This window comes from Grammomys surdaster, unplaced genomic scaffold (assembly GCF_004785775.1).
Source record: "Grammomys surdaster isolate TR1022 unplaced genomic scaffold, NIH_TR_1.0 199, whole genome shotgun sequence".
NCBI lineage: Eukaryota > Metazoa > Chordata > Mammalia > Rodentia > Muridae > Grammomys > Grammomys surdaster.
In genome coordinates, this window is record NW_021604644.1 from 2,488,526 (window position 1) to 2,507,992 (window position 19,467).

A 19,467-nucleotide genomic window follows, 5' to 3' on the forward strand; every position below is an offset into this window, starting at 1 on the left:
GAAGGAAGGAAGGAAGGAAGGAAGGAAGGAAGGAAGGAAGGAAGGAAAAGAGCCCAACCTCCTGCACCCTGATGGTCCTCAGGGAAGCCCTATAGTGGGCACAGGACCAACAATAAAAAGCCTCCCTCCATCCCACCAGAAGACCTCATCCCATGATAACATAAGCCACGTGGGCATTTCATAATCACTGTGCTAATGACGATGCTATCTCGCCTTTAATACACATGTGATAGCTTCATTATTGATTTTTGTGCCTCTCGAATATTAAGCAGATAAAGTCACAACTAATGTGTAAGTTATGAGCTTGACTTTGGTGTCTGCCTTCGACGGGAGCCGATTTTTCTCCAATATTAATAAGTATGCCATGCCATTCACGATTTCAGTGAGCTAATGTGACATTTCTCTTTTGTTCTCGTTTGTTTTGTTTTTAGGGTCAAGTTGTGTTCCGGAACGGGGAGAGAATGGGAACCATTAAATTTACTCAATTTCAAGGTAGGTTTTGGTTGCGTATTCTTTCCAGCTGACGGCATTTATATTCAGGGATGTTGTGTTTCTGCAATAAAAGGCATCAGAAGAGATGGAAATCTGATATGAGATTCCAGATAAAACAGGAGTCGATAGGAACCGCTTCCCCATGAGAACATGAGTTACAGCTATGTGGGAAATTGTTTCTCAATACCCGGCTCCCCAAGCCTACTCGACCCCGACATGACTCCTAGAAGGGAAGCATGGGTGAGTCAATAGCAAATGCTGAGAAGCCCGCATCATTCCAGGATTTGATCACAGACCAACATAACGACCCCTACCCCTCCATCACCTAGTGTAAGCCATCGCCTGCGTTCTGCCAGGCTTATGTTATCTTGGCTCGCCCCCCACATACCCCATCCAACCCACTTTTTGCTAGCTGTTGTAAAACCACTCGAGGCATTAGCTCTTTTCAATATATAAATACTCCAGTGTGCATTTCTTCTGGAGGACTCTTTCAGGCATAGCCACTGCACATACAAGAACAGTTCGCAGTTCTCAGTGTCTTTCCACTCTCGTCCATCAGTACCCCAACCATTTCAAAGCTGACAGTTGGATGGAAAACCCTTACAAAGTCCTACCATCACACCAGTCTGGTGTGTCGCCTTAGTCTCTGATTTCTTACAATCTTCACAGCCTTCCCCACCCCACCCACCACACACACACACACACACGCACAGGCACACACACACACATGCTTTTTATTTACCACATAATGTTCTTTAGGAACCAGTCCATTTAGTGGGTTTTGTTGCTGCTGCTGCTAGAGTCAAGTTGGGGCTCAGAAACCACCCAACCATGTTCCATCTATCATGGAGAACAGTTCAGAAAAGGGTGGGGACTTGTCGGAGTCCTCAGAGCATAAAGGGGGACAGAGCTGGACACTCCCTGGGAGGGTTACCTTGGTTTGCCTCAGTGTGGTCGTTATGATTGTGGTGAGCCCGCCCCAGGGGAGGCAGCATTTGTAAGAGTACAGTTTCTTGGCTTCTTAACAAGAAAAGGAGGCCTTTGCTTTGAGCAGATCCCAGAGTCTTTCCAGAGAAAGCCGGAATTGAGGCAAGCTCTTCAGATTCAATTTGGGCGAATCCCACCAGGCACCTGATCAATCTGGAGAGGTGTTTCTCAGGCTGCTCCCTCCTAATGGGACCGTGCGGTTTGCCCATTCATCCTCCCATGGAGGGTAATTGAAAGGCACGTCAGCTCTCCAGCATGCACAAAAGGTGTTATCTTAGGCAAATGTAATTATTTTCTCATTTGTTGAGTCTTCTTCATTGGCTGAACAAAGTAAGCATCCTAGCAAATATGCTTGTTCTTTGAATGATAGCAACTAAATCCTTTTGTCATATTCCAAGTTCTCAAATTATATCACCTGGAGGAGAGCGTTTTGTAAAATATAGATTACTTGATCGCAGGGCGCCTGCTGATTTTTATTACCTTTCCCTTTTTCATATGTTAAGTTTAGACATCAACTCCAACAACTGCAGGCTTAGCATAGCTGAACTCAAAGGGCAGCCAGAGCAGCCAACAGAAGTCAGGTTTGTGGTCCTGCCCACATCAAGTCAGGCGGCATCCTGCTAGGAACAGCGGCACCTCCCGGTGTGGGACCAGTAGGTCCTGTTGTCTGAGAAGTTAATACTTCCATTTCTGGGATCAACCCAGAGCCGTGATAATGCATAGGTACAAACACCCAGCACCCTTCACTCTGGAAGAAGTACCCCCAAAGAATGCTGATTTGTATCCCTAGAGGCCATATCCTCAGCTGCCCATTATAGAAACCTGCTGCCTATTCATGTCCCTGTACTGGCTCTGGTCCCTCCTGCCCCCCTGGGCAGGCCCCATCACTATATCCTAGGACCTCCTTCACACAGCTTATGTGGCTCCACCCTTCTCTGGTGGTAAGTGAGCTCCGTACCCTGGATGGCAGGTGGAGGCAGGGGCAGTGTTGCCACCCTGTAGAGCCACACCCATCCTGGTCATGCCCAAGTTCTAAGTCTGTTTCCTGCTCCTCCCCCATCTCCTCTCCATCTCCTGAGCCCTGTGTGGATGAAGATGAATATTAGAGAAGCGTCTTTTCCTTTCCTTTTAAGAGAAAAAAGATTCCCTGTAACTGCCTCTTCTAAACAGCACTGGGAATCTGTAGCGGGGAGGAAGCTGAGCAGAGCGTGATTAGGCCTTGTTTGGCGCTCTCATAGAAAGCCCAGCATCTGCTCCCTGCAGCCTGCCTTCATTAGGCCCGTTTGTGAGGCTGACTGATAGTGGCTTCCTTGAGATATAAAGGACAGCCTCTGGGGCTGGTGTCTGCACACCTGATCTGAAGGGATGGGGTCTTGCAGGCTCTTAATGCCATAATTGTCATTCAGAATGTACCTCCTGTGGTGGAGGCCCCGCCCCTCCATGCACACACCCTAATCACCCCCACAGAACAGATGCTGAAACAGTTTCTCCCTTCCTCAGCCTGCTGCTTTGCTGAGCCCTCCAGGGGAGCACCAAGTTGAATAAGATACAGTGCCTGGCCCTGGGGACTTCATAATCTCTCTGGCCAAATGTCAGAGCACATAAAGGCAGGAAGAGACTTCCCAGAACCTACTAGAGAACTTTCAGGACAGTTTGGCCCTGATTAGAGAGATTCCTGAGGCTGATTTTTAAAATGTCTTTTCCTGTCTTCTGACACACTATAGCACCTTCCATGAGCCAGGGTCTGAAAGGCTGCCTCAGTGGACTCAATCAAACATTGGCTTTTAAAAATATTGAATAAAAAAAATACCATATAAAAAAAAAAAAGACTAGAGACGGAGTCTCCAAAACGTCACCCCACTGTAGCAGGGCTGTGGGTCAGCAGGCACAGAAAGACACTAGTGAGGGTGGGCTTGTTGAGAACAGAGTATTGTTCCTAACCTGAAGACCTGCTAGCCCTCACCATCCAGGAAGAACGCCCTCAAGTAAGGGGGCCCAGAAGACAGAATTATTTAGTAGACATTGCCCTCCATAGAGTGATAGACTGTGTTACAGGAGCCCTGACTCTTCATGCCTCTGCTTGAATGCCTCCAGGGATGGGGAGCTCATTCCCCCCAAATGTGAAAAGTCTCATTACTTGCCAGGCAGAGTAGATTAATCACTCTGAAATTTTATTTTAGAGCTTATTTTAAAAATAGTGATATAAAGATAACCTTGTCCCTTGCTTTGAAAGCGACTGAGTATTCAATGACCTGATACTGTCAAGTGTCTTGCTCAGTGACTGGCATGGAGAAGGGCCACATCAGCTGGTGGTATCCTTCTCCCCTGGCTGTTCTCTACAATGACCAGAAGTGTGGTCTTGCCTCACACTCCTCATTTGACAGGATTGATATCACTGTCCCAGGAAAGACCTTTTAGGGCTTGCTCATCCCCTATTCCTCTTGTATCCCTACACCCAATGAATGACCCACATGCACATTGCTTAGTGGGAATGTTGTGTTTATGTGTCCTCCCCAGGTATGGGTTGTCATTTTGGGTATGTATATCTTGGATCTGCCTCAAGGCCACTGGATCGTACGGCTTTTTGGTTTTCCTTGTCTTTGTGTTTGCTGTTGTTTTACACTTAGCGTGCTGTGTTTGGACATGCCTTGCTTCATTGCTGGGAGATCATCTAGGCCAGGGCTTCTCCCTACTGTCTCCATGGATACATCCATCCCACATCTACTCCCCAGTGACAAGCACTGCTTGTCTCAAACTCTGTCTCGTGAATAATAAGGCCCTTACACTCATCCCCTTATGGACTCCACCGGGGCCTCCATAGGCTGTTGGATTGGGAAGTGTGCACATTAAACCTGTGTATATCTGCCCCATTTCTCTCCCTAGGGACTGTATTGCTTCCACTTCCCCTAGTCAGGGATGCTGATGTCCCTCTCTCCCACCTGTGCTATTCCCTGATATCTCTCTCTGTCCCTCCTTCCCTCCCTATCTACCCCCTACCCTTCTTCCCTTCCTTTTTCCCTCTCCTCCCCCTCCCCACCTGCAGTCTAAAAGATTAAACTAAGTCATGCTGTGTCTTTCAGGCATTTGGGCCGTTTGTTAACTGACAGTTCTGACCCTCTGGACAGTTTGATTTTGAGGTTACTCTTTCCCGGTTATGTGCAAGTCGCTAATGCTATGTACATATTGAACCTGCATTAGCTAGCCATAAGCTTCAAAAGTGTCTTCCAGTCTGCCTCTGCTCTGTAAATTTTAAGTCCTTATAGAGCAGAACTTTTCAGTTTGGATGTGCATTAACCACCCCCTGCCCCATTTTAGGGTTCTCTGATTTGTGTTTTCTAGGCTTTTGGACAGTCTGGTCTTGTTTTCTTTTGCATTGTTTTGGTTCTGACACAATCTCCACAGCTCAGGTTATTGGAATCTCACTTGCAGCCTGGCCTGTAGCCCACATCAAACTTGTGGTCCTCCTGGCTCCACCTTCTAAGTTCTGGGATTAGAGGGATTCAGTACTGTAGCAGGCCAATAGGTTAACTTTAACACTTACAGTTGTTTCCTTCAAACCAGAGTCAAAGAAGAATGGGTATTTGGGGGATGAGACAGAGTCCATGTTACATACAGACCAGAGAGCCAGCAAGAGCAGAAGGCTGACGACATCGTTCCCTGATAAAACCTTGGCCCAACTGTCTCCTGGACACTCTTGGGCCCACAGCCAGGGAATATTTTCAGACTGGACAGTTTCTCAGCATCCAAATTGTCAGCATAGCATCTATTTTTCTCTAGGTGCCCAAATGCAAAATTTGAAGAAAATGTGCCTTTTAAAGAGAGAATAAGGGGAAAGTAAGATTATTTTGTGAAAATGGGACTCTCGGTTCCATAATATTTTTAGCCTCTGAGAACCAGAAATTGTCCACATTGAAAGCCCAAAGAGTAGCCAGTGGCTCTCCACTCCATCTCCATGAAAGGGTCAGCTTGGGACGCTTTTAGAGAAAATGACCCCCCAGGACCCGCTTCTTAATTTCTGGAGTTCTATGATGAATTGGCTTATACCCAGGCATCTGAATGTTCCATAAGTCCCAGGTCTCTAAGTCCCCACCAAGGCTGAGAACCAATAGAGCCACTCAAAGCAGCTGGAGAAAGAAAGGCCCAGAGAAAGGGAAAGTCACTCCAATTGCCTGGGGGCAGCAGAGCCTGGGGGCAGCAGAGCCTAGGAGCAGGGAAGCAGCTGGTGACACCCTTTGTAATGGTTTCTACTCCTGCTGGGTTAGTCTTTCCAGGCTGTACACAGATGCTCTGGTCCATGAGCTCTAGTTTATAAGGCCCGGTGTCGATTCAGACTTACCACATGATTTTAGAGGCCCAGGATTCAAACTTGGAAGTACTGGCCAGCAAGATGGTTTGGTGGGTAAAATCACTCAGTGGCCATTACTGCACTGACAACCTGAATTTGGTCCCCAAAACCCATTGTGGAAGGAAAGAATCAACTCCTAACAACAACTGTCCCCTGACCCTCACACGCGCACACACACACACACACACACACACACACACACACACGAGAGAGAGAGAGAGAGAGAGAGAGAGAGAGAGAGAGAGAGAGAGAGAGAGAGAGAGAGAAAGAGAGGGAGAGAGAGAGAGAGAGACACACAGTGAGAGACACAGAGAGATGCATCTACACACTAATAATAACAAATAAAATATTTAAAAGTTAGAAATGTTGGCTGTACATCATGCTGTTAACCTGGTCAGGAAGGCCAGGAAGAACAGAACAGGGTATGTTCCTTGTACATACCTGTAATCCTGGCTGCTAGACAGCCTGAGCCAGGACGACCACAAATTCAAGGCCAGCCTGGGAAAGTTGTAAGTTGAAAGCCAGTCTTGCAATCTAGTGAGAGGGTCTTAAATAAATAAACTCGGTTGGAGATGAGGAGGGAGAGGAGAGCTACCATGAAAAGTGGAAACTTCCACTGAAGGAAGAGAGCAAGCGGAACATCTGAGGACAAAGCAAAAGGCCCGCTATCTTCATGGATTAAGTAACTACCATTTCCTGTTAGTTAAGCCACTGAAGAGGCCCTTGCAATATGTGCTGCTCACGAATCTCACAGCAACTCCTAAAGTTCACAGCTGTGACTTTAAAATAAAATCTATCTATCTATCTATCTATCTATCTATCTATCTATCTATCTATCTACCTATTTCCCAGTCTGAGGATCAAATCCAGAGCCTTTTACATGCTTGGCAAGGGCTCTACCGCTAGGCTGTATCTCCAAACCTTGGAGATCTTGTTTTTATGTTGTTGTGGTGGTGGCAGCGGCTGCTGCTGCTGCTGGAACAGGCTCTGATTATGTAGCACAGGCCCCAAACTTGCAGTTCTCTTGCCTCAGCCTCCCTAGCGCTGAGACAGCAGGCACACACCACCACATCAGAGTCTCCTGTATGTTTTATGCCTTTGTGACTCAGCTCCCCGGCACAAAGCTGGCCCATTGCAGGTGCCTGACAATATCAGTTGAATGAATGAAGGCTGTGAAGTAACCCAGGGACTTAGTGTAACATCTCTGTGACATTAAAGATGTCCCAAACTGCCTTAGTGAATGATGTAGGAATAACTTTGACTTTGTACTGACTATGGAAAAGTATTGATGGTTTGGTCCCCTGAGCTGGCCTCTGCATGCAAATTAGTACTCAGTAAATGGAGGCAGGATGAAGGCCGCTCTGCTCAGCGTGGGCAGGAGAAGTGCCCTGAAGCAAGGGCAGGGTAGCCCTGTCAGGTGCTCCTTGGCCACCGTCCCCATATGACTTTAAGCTCTTCCATTGTCTGCCTGAGGCCTGTATCTCCTCCCTGGACAGGGGGTTAGGTCATAGATTCTGAGCACTAAATGCAGAAACTAGCTAGCTCCTGGAGCCTCTGAGTATAATCTCCTGGGAGAAATTATGGTGATTATGTTCTTTGTGGGAAGTTGAATATTATTTCAGCTCCATGAGACAGTGCATACAGCAGGGTGTGTGAGTCTGAGGGGCTGGCCGTGTGGCTGTGGGCACCATGGGGTCCCTGCGGTGCCACTTCCTGGAGCCTGATGACTTGTTCCTCTCAGCCTGCATATTTCATGTGCTGCCTCCCTGAGCTGAATAAATAAGTCAGAACTTCCTCCTCCTCCTCTTCCTCCTCTTCTTCCTTCTCCTCTTCCTTCTTCTCCTCCTCTTCTTCCTCTTCCTTCTCCTCCTCTTCTTTCTCCTCCTCCTTCTCTTCCTCCTCCTCCTCCTCCTGCTCCTGCTCCTAGATATAGTAGCTGATTGGGAGCCTATGAGACTGAGGACCTCAAAATATGAGAGTGGAGATGCTGGAGGTCCCCAACTGAATGTGTTAATATGTCATCTAAGACCTGGGCAACCCGAGCAAGCATCAGCCACTGGCATAGTGTGCCCTCCCCACACCCCATGACTTTTATAGTTCCCTTTCCCTGAAATCTAGGAAGCAGACAGAAGTATGGTCTAAGAGATCTGCTATCCCTAGTCTATCCCTAGTCTATCCCTAGTCCGCTTCCCGAATGCTTATGAGGGGAGAGCAGAGCTTTTATACCTCTGCAAACTCAGTCTAATCCGGAACCCAGACTGTCTTCCTGGGCCTACGTTGGATTGCCTTCATAAGTTCTGGGCACTTAGCTGGCTGGAGTCTACAGTTCTAGGAACCCACCTGCACCTTGGTAGGCTTAGAGCAGTAAGACATGCTTCTCTGGTGGTAAACCATGGAAGCAGCCACTCTGCACAGAGATGTCACTCAGGGATCCCATCCAGGGATCCCCGTGGACCATGAGTAAAGTCTAAGATTGGAACTGAGCTCTGCTCCTAGTGCTACTGAAGACTTCAACAAAGCCACAGTCAACTCAAGACTCGGTTTAATCGTCCAGTGGAGTAACTCTAAGAGCCCTTCACACACCCACACACTGACGGTACTGAACAGAAGACAGGCAGACAGAAGCCTGTATCTAGCCACTGTTGGTCATTTTCAGTAGTAAAACACCTGGGGCCAGTTATTTCCCAAAGAAAAGAGTCTCGCTCAGCACACCGTGCACCAGGTGACCCTTCCTTCAACTCACCCTCACAGGAAGAAACCACGCCCTTTAGAATGGCATGTCATTAGAAAGGGACTCCAGTGACCTAAGTGCCTCCCACCACCTCAACACTGTCACACAGAAGCCAAGCTTCCAGCACATAAACCTCTAGGAATAGACTCAAACCATAGCAAATCATAACACCCACAGCAGGATTCTGAAATACCTCCAGTACCTGCCTGCCCTCCCCCATCCTTGCAAGGCCTGCTCCAGTCTGTACTCCCATACACCCAGCTACCTGCCCCCTCTAGGTGACACTACCTCTGCTTACCTGCATCTACCAGACACCAAATCCACAGCCCTAACTCAAGGGGTTGCTTGTATGAGTCTCTCAGTGACATGAGAGATCCCTGCCCAGCTCCACGGTCACATTGCCCCTTTCCTGGATGCTATGATGCTTCTGTTGGCATCTGGCTTCTCTTCCCTGGCTCCTTTGCTCTCTGCCTGTTGCTGGAGGTAGATGCTTCCCAATGCTTGTTGGGTTGCTTCGTCTTGCTGGGCTTTCCCTAGGGTCTCATATCTGTCTGCCAGGATGAGATTCTCCCCAGTTTCTGTGCAAATGGCCCTGTCTTACCTTTGCCCTGGGCTCCAGACTCCAGGATATCTTCTCGTAGGTGATCTCAGCCACAAGACATTATCCCTCCCTGCACTCCATACTCATAAAACAGCACCTTAAGGCCCTTATCATCCATATCTGAATCCTGGGTAACTATCTCATCCCCACACCTCCCATTCACTCCCACTTATCACCCAATGCCCTGTGTTACTTGGGAAAAGGACATCTTTTTCTTGCCACCTTCCTAAGCCAGTCATGGCCATCTTTATCCTTGACAATTACAAAGACGGTGAACTAAAGCAAAGAAATAGTGAGGAGGATGAAGACATACAGAATTCACCAATGAGATGGGAGGACACAGGCATACAGAGAAACAAGAGCGTGACATGACACAACAGAGTACTGTGGCTTCCGGACCACCCCAGTTCCACCTCAGGTTGCATTGTCAGGATGGTCTTGTCCAGTTCGAAGGAAGAGATGATCCCAACTACCTTTAGCTGACAGAGTCATGCCTACAGTACTTTGGGGTCCTCATTCACCAGGGACTCCAAGAGACTGTGGGTGCAGCCCAAGAGAAGTAAATTAAAGTTCAGGGGAGCTGGGGGCTGGCACCAAGGGAGTGAGGAGTGGGCTCCTGCATTGTCCTGGAGCAAAGGAAGAAATTGTCTGTGCTGCCCTGAGGTAAAGCCCACCAAGCAAGTGATGGGAGAGTTGTACTCACTGGGCTAGAGGAATGACCAGGCAGAGTTTAACTGGAGAAAATGGGATTCCCATCCTTGGGGTGTTCAGCAGAGGATGGACACCCTGCTGAGGTTCCGACCCAGGCCGGCTACACACTTTGTGATCCTAGCTGGAGTGGGTGATAGAGGAAGGGAAATCTAGGAAAGCAGAGCCAGGGCTGTGAGAGCCCCCAGACCCAAGCCTGGGAGCTCCAGCTGACCAGCTACTGTCTCTTGTTCTCCACAGACAGCAGAGAGGTCAAGGTCGGCGAGTACAACGCAGTAGCTGACACACTGGAGATCATCAATGACACCATAAGGTTCCAGGGTAAGGCTTGCGTGGGCTTCCTGAAGGGCACCCCACATGGAAGATGCTAGCCTTCCCCTGGGCTGCATCCCTAAGGACTGTTTGCATAGCAGTTAAAGTCAGGCAGATCTGGGACCCAATCCTTCTAGCAGGCCACTTATTTGTTTGAGAAGCCACAAAACACCTGGAAGACTGTTCAGCCCACCACCTATAAGGGTGATGGATGGGTCAAGTGAGAAGGGTCTAGTATTTATAACTTATTTATAGAGTGTAGATGAGCTACGTATCCATACATTAAAGCCTGTGTCTTTCATCTCTCCACATCACCCTGCAGACAGCACTCAGAAATTGGGGTTGCCTCACATTGCTCTGTTCTTTCCCGGAGGCTATGTGCAAGCTCCCCACCCCTGAGGGCAGAGACTGTATCTTCCTCATTATGCATCCTTGATGTCAAGCATCAGGCCTGACTGACAGAAGCTGATTATCAATGGTGGCTGGGTGAGTGAGTGAGGAATGAATGAAAATAAAACTCAGCGCCGATCCTAGCACATCTGTTCAGCATGTCCATGATGCGCCCGCGGTTCTTCTAGCTGAGGTGTGCTTAGTGGGATGCCGTTCAGTAGAGAAGCAAGATAGAACAAGGAAGCTGTGTGAGAGGAGCTGGTATTGAAGGAGACGGTGATGTAGTGAAAAGATGGGTCCAGACTCAGTAGTACCCATGTCACTATTGCCCCAAATCTCGGGGTCCTGAGAAGGGCCTGTTTCCAGCGGGTAGCCTCAGGAATGCCCTTGAGTTGGGGAACAGAAAGACTCCTGGGAGGTGGGGAGTGTATGAGGAGGAAGTTTGTGGATATGAAGCTCCAGTTTCTGCAAGTGGAAAATGCTCTCCGTCTATCTCTGTCTGCCTTGGGCCTCTCTTCTCACGAATCAACGCTTCCCTTCTTCCCCCTCCTCTCTCTCTCTCTCTCTCTCTCTCTCTCTCTCTCTCTCTCTCTCTCTCTCTCTCTCGGTTTTCTTTAACACTCTGGAAGCTCCCTAGACCCTTTAGGAAATAGCTTTTCTCAGTCTCTTAGATGAAGAGTCCTGCTGTCCCCATTGACTGTTTTCTGAACACATCTGAACAAGCGCAGGATTCCAGGCCAGGTGAACACATTTGTACTCCACCCCGCTGCTGCCGGCCTGCTCCCTGGCTTGTCTCCTGGAAGTGGAGGCATAACTGAGGTCACCAGCATCCCCAACAGGGCTCTGGTTTTGGCCACTCCCCTGCATCTAGCCAATTTTACTGAAGGGGAGGAACTTGACAGTTCCTAATTCCACAGCAGATACATGACCTGACATAGCACATAAAAGAAGAGAATTTTCAGGAAGGCAGGGTTGGGGGAGCTCCTGCCTCCCTCCTCCCGGGCCACCCTGTACAAACTGGCAAGCATGCATTTGTTCTGAGTCTCTCAGTCCCCATCCCTTGAGTTCCTGGTGCCCTTGAAGAATGAGCCAGGCAGCCTGTCAGGCACAGAGAGAAACGGAACCCCACAGCTTCAGCCTGGCCCAGGCTCTGTGTGAAGGGGAGGTAGCTTCCACCTCCCATGGTTACCCAGTCTTAGGAAACCGAAAACCAAAGAGCTTTTGTGATAATGACCTTGAGGCTGAGAATCTGCAGCCAGAGCACATATCTGTCATCCTAGAATTGACAGGCGGGGTGTCCGCCCTGGTGAGCAAGATCATTTATCATGTTCAGGTAGGAACAGAGTCCTTGAGGCCCTTGCCAAGTTCTCCGCTGCAACCCCACCCAGTAGCACCCAGCGGTACCTCTGCTTTCCCAGCCATGGTTACCTTTGGGGATAAATGGTGATGGTTTTTCAACAGCGTAATTAGACCAAATCAAATTCTAGTCTTCTAATGGCTGTTAAATGCATCACAGATCCCTTATTGATTCTATTTAGAGAAAGAAATAAGTCCTGGCTCAGGCTCCTGCTGAGCAGACTGGCCAGCCACTAGATCCTCTCACCCAGATGAGCCTGACATGGGGTACATGTGTTATATTTGTCCAGTTATTATTAAGGACACAGAGGCAAAATGTCCTTGGAGAATAACACCACTAGGATCTAATGGCTTCTCCTTGACCTTGCAGGGTCGGAGCCACCCAAGGACAAGACCATCATTCTGGAGCAGCTTCGGAAGATCTCACTTCCACTGTATAGCATCCTGTCAGCTCTCACCATCCTTGGTATGATCATGGCCAGCGCCTTCCTCTTCTTCAACATCAAGAACCGGAACCAAAAGTAAGCAGCCCTGCTGTATGCTGGGAGAATGCTTTTCGGGTGGACCAGCCCCTTGCTTCACCAATGGGGTCACAGCATGGCAGGTTCTTCAAGAGCACTGTGAGTGTTTTTGAGTATTTTCCTAAAGTATGCTGCCCTGTTGCTAAGATAATTTAGGGTACACACACACACACAGAGTAGGAGGCAGCTGGACTGCTAGAGGGCTGAGTTAAATAAAGCAGAAGTGGTAAGCCCAAGCCCATGGACCTTCTTAGAGCTCTGAGCATGCTCATCACCTTGAGTTAATTCAAAAGCAATGGCACAGAAGACCCCAGAGTCCCCAGCTTCTCAGGCCCACTTCTAGCCCCGTTAGGCATGGCTGGTGGTCCTTTCCTAGTGAGGTCCTGTGACAGAGGCCCCCACTGGAACAGCCCATGTCAGCTCAGGAAGCCCCTCCCTCACATCTCATTTGACCCCTTCCATGACTCTCAGTGTCACCAGTGGTCTGTTGTCTATGGGTGACATAGCCTACCCTCTTGGTTCTACCTCAGCCTTTTGAGTGTCCTCAGCTCTCCCCAGGAAGTCCCCACTCTGAGGTACTGTGATCAGCTGTCAGCAGCCAGGTCTCCATTCCTTGATCTTGGCCAGGCAACCACCTTGGCCAGTTTCCATAGGAAATCACTGAACCCAGCTCTTGCCTTGTCATGGGAGAGACTAGATCAAAGCCTCACAAGCACTCATGGGGCCCTTGCCATTGTCTCTGAAGCCGCACAGCATTGCCCACAGGTAAGGACAAGGATAGTTCCAGGGGATGGGTTTTACTCTGTTTTTGCTTCTTTTTCTGCTTGCCAAGGAGGAGCTGGGAGCCTTTGAGCTCTGCGGGTTTGTTTGTTTACTTAAGTAATTGTTTAGGTCAAACCCATTTCCTGGAGAATAAATGCAATTCACCTGGTGTCCCTTCCTAGCCACCTGCAATTTGCACAGCTGCTGGAAGCAGCCCTAAGTGAGGGCTGCACCTGATAGCTTTTGGCTCCAGGCTCAGGCATATAGCTGCTTCCCAGCGCTGTCCAGCCCTCCTGCGTGTCTAAGGAGATCCCGGCAGAGCTGCAAACTGCCTCACTAGATTAATTCTTTAACTTCCCCCTCGTGGCCTCCTGGAGAAATTACCAGAATGATTTATTCGGATGGCTCAGCCATTGAAAAATCTGCAAAAATGTGGGAACTCCATCTCCCTCCCATTTCTCTTCCTACCCACGATTTTGCAAACGACCTTCTCCAGGAAGCTCTCCAGTCCTAAGCCTGAATCATTCATAGAACTGCAGAATACAAGTAAAATGTTTGGGGAGCAACTGGTTATTGCTACAGTCTATAAAATGAGCCGTTCCAAGCCAATTGTGCCTGGGGAGCCAGGTACCCTGAGTTGGCTAAAACTTCTAGCCTTCTCAGGGTTTAGCTCAGCAAGCTCAAACTTGGTTTGCTGGGCACTTGGAGGCCACAGGAGGATGGATGCCTGGAGGATGTTTGGGAGTGAAAGGCATACTTCCACTGGCCTGGTGATAGAGAACAGAAGATGGCTGGAGTGGGACCCACTTGCCCAACTCCTGGAGTAAGGGTTGTGACTGGCAGAGGTGTCACCACTACTGTTCCCCTTTGCACATGGAACAATGGGGGGGGGCTTTCTGAGTGCTCCAAGGGGGGCTCACTTACCACCTGGTGAGCAGTCTCTGAACAGCCCTGCTGGGCTCTGTGGTGTGCCCAAGTCAGGCAGGGGAGCCACCTCACTACACTCGTTCAATTTGATTTGTATTCCTGATCCTAATTCAAAATCCTGAACGCTGAAAATTCCAATAGATGAAGGTGTTCAAGCTGTGTGGCAAGTGTCCCCTCCCTGGAGGACCGATAGGTAGGCTTGAGGAAGGAGGTAGGACAAAATGCAGCTGTTGGGATTCTCTTCAGAAGCAATGGGCATCGGTCTGGAAGTTCTACATCTTCATCTGCCATGGGTCAGCTCAGGGCCCTGTCTCCCTCACTCCTGAACATTTGGCAGCAGTACTCATCCGGTGTGTTCAGAAGACGCTGTGTAACCTAGTGCCTCTTTCCACCAGGCTGATCAAGATGTCAAGCCCGTACATGAACAACCTCATTATCCTGGGCGGGATGCTGTCCTATGCGTCCATCTTCCTCTTTGGCCTCGATGGATCCTTCGTCTCGGAAAAGACCTTTGAAACGCTCTGCACGGTAAGCCCTCATGTATGTGCCAGTCGTGCGTGATGTAAAGATCTCTCGATGACCTTGTCATCGGACACAGCTGTGTGCAAACACACCCGGATGAGCAAGAAACAACCAGATCAGCTGTGTAGCTCAGACAGACGTGCCTGTGTCTGACTGCAGTGAGCATGGGCAGTGGCTGGACCACTGAGGTGACTATGACAGACAGGCCACTGCCGGATGAAGGACCAAAACTAGAAAGCTCTGGGGGCGGGAGGAGCAGGAGACCAGACAGACAGAGGACGACACTGACCCTCCATCAGGAACAAAAGCATCAGTACCCAGAGTCACAGGGGCATGTGAGATGACACATCCTCGACCTACTGGCTTTGGTGTGGGGACCTGGAGTTGGAGAAAAGTTGCTGTCTTCCTTCCTCTGACAGTGATGTTTCAAACCAATCTTTTTATTACTGCTCAACCCAGAAATCTGTTATGAAATATTTTCCCTGAAATCATTCCTCTTATAAAGGTATGTGTGTGTGTGTGTGTAATAAGGAAGGTATGTGAATGTGTATGTGTGCACTGATGCAAAGGTTTGTGCATGTGTGTGTATAGAGGGTAAGAGGTATACTCGTGTGTGTGCAGATGTGTGGGTATGTACATGTAAGTATATGTGTGATTGGGTAGATGTGTGTATGAGCAGATGTGTGCTTATTTGTGCAGGAAGTGTGTACGTGTGTGTGCATGCATGTGCAAGTGAATATGTACATGTGAGAGTGTGGGCATGTGAGGGTGCAGGTATGTCTGTGCAGGTGTGTCTGTGCAGGTGTGTCTGTGCAGGTGTGTCTGTGCAGGTGTGTCTGTGCAGGTGTGTCTTAGTGCATGTCTTAGCTAGGGTTTTACTGCTGTGAACAGACACCATGACCAAGGCAAGTCTTATAAGAACAACATTCAATTGGGGCTGGCTTACAGGTTCAAAGGTTCAATCCATTATCATGAAGGCAGGAACATGGCAGCGTCCAGGCAGGCATGGTGCAGGAGGAGCTGAGAGTTCTACATCTTCATCCAACGGCTGCTAGCGGAATATTGCTTCCAGGCAGCTAGGATGAGGGTCTTAAAGCCCACACCCACGGTGACACACCTACTCCAACAAGGCCACACCTTCTAATAGTACCACTACAGTGCATATAAAGGCCAGAGGTCAAATTTGAGTGTTATTCCTTAGAAGCCATCCTTTGATACAGGGTCTATCACTAGGATTCAAGGTTTGCCAGCTAGGCTAGACCAGTTAGCCAGCAAGTCCCAGACACCCTCCTGTCTCAACCTCCCCAGTGCTGGGATCACAAGCATGTCCACCATGCTCAGATTTTTATGAGTTCTCACAAAACAAACAACAAAAGAATTGGGTGAAGCACTGAGTTCTTTACACACACACACACACACACACACACACACACACATCACATCACATCAAGCTTTTTAGGATCACAGTTATTTCCAGGGCTGTGAGGCAGCCCCAGATGGCAGTGCCCGGCCCCCACTGTTCCTGAATAAGCAGTGTCTTGCCCTTCTTAGACATTGTCTTAGTGTATGCCGAGCTCATCAGGCAGGGGAGCTGGGTCGTGTGCTGCCATGAGGCATCTCACGAAGTACCTGGGAAAGAGCAAAAACACCCTCAACTTCAGTTCCAAAGGGCCTGGAGACCCTCTGCAAGTTCAAGAAGCATGATAATAACAGTAATGAACCTGGTATTGGGATTCTCCTGGTGACCTCTAGGCTGTGCAGAGGTCCATCCCCTCGCTGGCATCCCACAAGGATGAGAGACCTGTCCCCCAAGTGTACTGCAGAACTGTACCCCTGTTTCTGTGGCTGCCCCAGTTCCTCCTGGGGTTCTGCTGGCTCCTTGGCACTGCCAGTAGGATGCCTTCAGTGGGGCAGTTGAGTTTGGGTGCAGAGGAGCTCTGAAAGCTGCCCTCCAGGAGAGCTTCTTCTCAGAGAGGGGTCCTCCATGTCTCCCTTGCACCCCACCCTCCAAGGCACTTCCAGCTGGGGTTTTCTGGAATTTGACCTGAATTCTCCAAGTACTAATGACAGGCCAGGGAGCTAGGGAGCAGGGAAAAGGCTGTCCCCACACTGGGGCTTTTTCCTTAATGAAGCCTGACATTCTATTCTGGGAGTCACGCTCATTTGTGTGAGAGGAAGGTCGGCCTGGGAAGCCCGGGGAGGCGGCATGAATAAATCATGACGTGCTTTACAAATCGACCTGAGCCTGAGCTCTGGGGCTGGGGAAATGGCAGTTCTCTTGCCCAGAATTCCTTTATCAGTAGAGGGAACTGTGTGGAGAGAGCCCACAGGAGGAAGGAGAAACAGCCTCCTCGGGATTGAACCGGTTCAGCCTGGATGTATGACTGGGGTCACTTCCAGAGTAATTCCCTCTGTCTCTCAGGAAGAGAGACTGGATATTCTTGACAGCAGAACCCAAATACCAGGGGAGGGTGGGAATGCTCCTGTCACCCGCTTTGCAAGAAGCCTCCCCCCTGAGTCCTATTGATGTCCATAGACGGACTCTGTTCTATCTCTGGACTTGCTGGCTGCCTACAGTGCCGTCCCCCACCCAACCCTCAGCAAACAGGGAGCAGGAAGTAGGATACAGAAAGGAGAATCAATGCCAAGACTACCCTCAGCCCAAAGCTTGAAACTCAGCCTCACTTTTATCTTCTGTAAAATGGGCATAGCAGCCCTCTCTCTCAGGGTAGGGAGAGTTGTGGGTTAAATGAGATAGTGGAGTGACAACATAGGAGAGGAGAGGAAAATATCACAGTGTGTCACTTTTGTTATCAAACCTGAGGTCATGGTCTACACTCCGAAAAGTCAAGTTCAGCCACCTGTTCTCAAGGCCAATAGTAAAAAGCAGAAGAAAGGGATTTAGCCAATGTGGCCACATTAAAAAGAGGGACATAAAGATACAGCGATAGGTATGAGCCTGTCTTCAAGGTCCTGAGGGAGGATTAATCGAGGGTCTGGGGTGACAGTGCAGCTGTTAAGAGCATGGCTGCTCTTGCAGAGTTTCCGAGTTTGATTCTCAATTCCCACACTGTTGCTTATGCCCACCTTTCTCTGGCTTCAGAAGATACAGTGGTCTTTTCAGGCCTCTGTGGACACCTACATACTTGCGGGACACGTACATATATGCAGACACACACATATAAACAAAATAAATAAATAAGCCTTTCCTTAAAAAGCTAAATACAGACCAGGCCATGGTGCTGCACACCTTTAATCCCAGCACTCGGGAGGCAGAGGCAGATGGATCTCTGAGTTGAAGGCCAGCCTGGTCTACAAAGGAAGTTCCAGGACAGCCAAGACTACACAGAGAAACTTGGTCTCAAAAAAAAAAAACACAAGAGTGTGGCACATCTGAGCGGTCCTAAATGAGGAGCAGCCCATCCGGCCACTGACCCACCAGCACCTCATCCTGTGAGGAGGTCTAAGTTCTTAGGACTGTGCAAATCTCTGTCCAGGAGACAAGTTCTCTGGCTGAGGACTTTTCCTTCTCCTGGCATGAGATTCCTGGGAAATCCTCATTTCCTGGGGTCCATTGTTTCAATAGTTTGATTCTCAGATTAACAGACATAGCTATCTCTTTAGAAGATATCCATTTCTACCATGCTGGTTACAACCTGGCCTCCAGGTCAGCAACATCCTAAAAGCCAGGAGATGAGGTGGGCACCAAAGTCAGCATCCATCATGAATACTTACTGGTTTACACTGTCACTCTGTTCTGCCTCCCCACACATGGCCCTTGGCTACCCTGCAGATTTCAATATGGTCCACTATGACAGCACCTCAGCATGAAGCCATGTCCACCCTAGGGTTGGGCCACCCTGGGGAACCAGGCCTCTATGCTCAGGAAGGCCGTTAGAATCCACACACATGAAAATGCATGTACACACACAGATGCTGCTGCTGGGGAGGCAGCCACAGTCACCACTCAATCCCATCCCCCACCTTTGATCCTGTCTGGAGCTTTCCCAGTCTTCAGTGCCAGCTTCAGCAAGTCCTACAAGTAGCTCCAGCTCCATGGTGCTGTCTCCCTGGACACTGTCAGAAGTAGAGTCACCATAGCAACACAGCCCCTGTGGGCACAGAGTCACTGGGAATGATGCTGGGTGTGGGCAAAGCCCTGGTGTTGGGGGAAGGGAATACTAGCTCACAGATGACAAGTCCACCTGGCTCAGGAACTCCAGCCCTGGCAGCTGGAATGGGAACCAGGCAGGTGACAAGAGAAATTACGCTGGCAGTCCCATGAAGTCTAAGCAGGAACTTCAGCCAGGGCACAAGAAATCCCCAGAGACAGATGCACAGAGAGTGGACCCAGAGGCTTGGTGGACGACAAGCCCCACAGGACCTGCCATGCTCCTGGCTCAGCAACATTGCTGAGGGTGGAAGCAAGCCAACAGCTCTGTGTAACTCTCCACAAGTCCAGTCCATCCAGGAATTCAACACCATCAACATTTCCTTACCCAGGTTTAGCCCCTCCTTCCAACCCTGAGGCAGGCCACCAGGACTGCCACCCTTTCCCACCCTTGAGAGCAAGACCAGAGCCTGCCCAGCAGTGCTTAGCTAGGGTAAGGCTCCAAACACCAGAAGATTACAAGGATGCCTGCCATAAGGCGTGCACGTGGAAGGGAGTGTGCATACATGCAAAGGCGTGCACGTGGAAGAGAGTGTGCATACATGCAAAGGCGTGCACATGGAAGGGAGTGTGCATACATGCAAAGGCGTGCATGTGGAAGGGAGTATGCATACATGCAAAGGCGTGCATGTGGAAGGGAGT

At 49.4% G+C, this 19,467-nt stretch overlaps 1 protein-coding gene across 1 annotated transcript in view; it reads left to right on the plus strand.

Annotated features, from left to right (window-relative positions):
* The window catches only part of Gabbr2 (gamma-aminobutyric acid type B receptor subunit 2), a 327,200-nt gene that overhangs the window by 239,361 nt on the left and 68,372 nt on the right, over positions 1-19,467 (plus strand). Inside the window, exons 8-11 of the mRNA XM_028770277.1 lie at positions 432-492; positions 10,105-10,185; positions 12,293-12,443; positions 14,528-14,660. Coding sequence (XP_028626110.1) covers positions 432-492; positions 10,105-10,185; positions 12,293-12,443; positions 14,528-14,660 — 426 coding nt within the window. The remainder of the gene's footprint in view (positions 1-431; positions 493-10,104; positions 10,186-12,292; positions 12,444-14,527; positions 14,661-19,467) is intronic.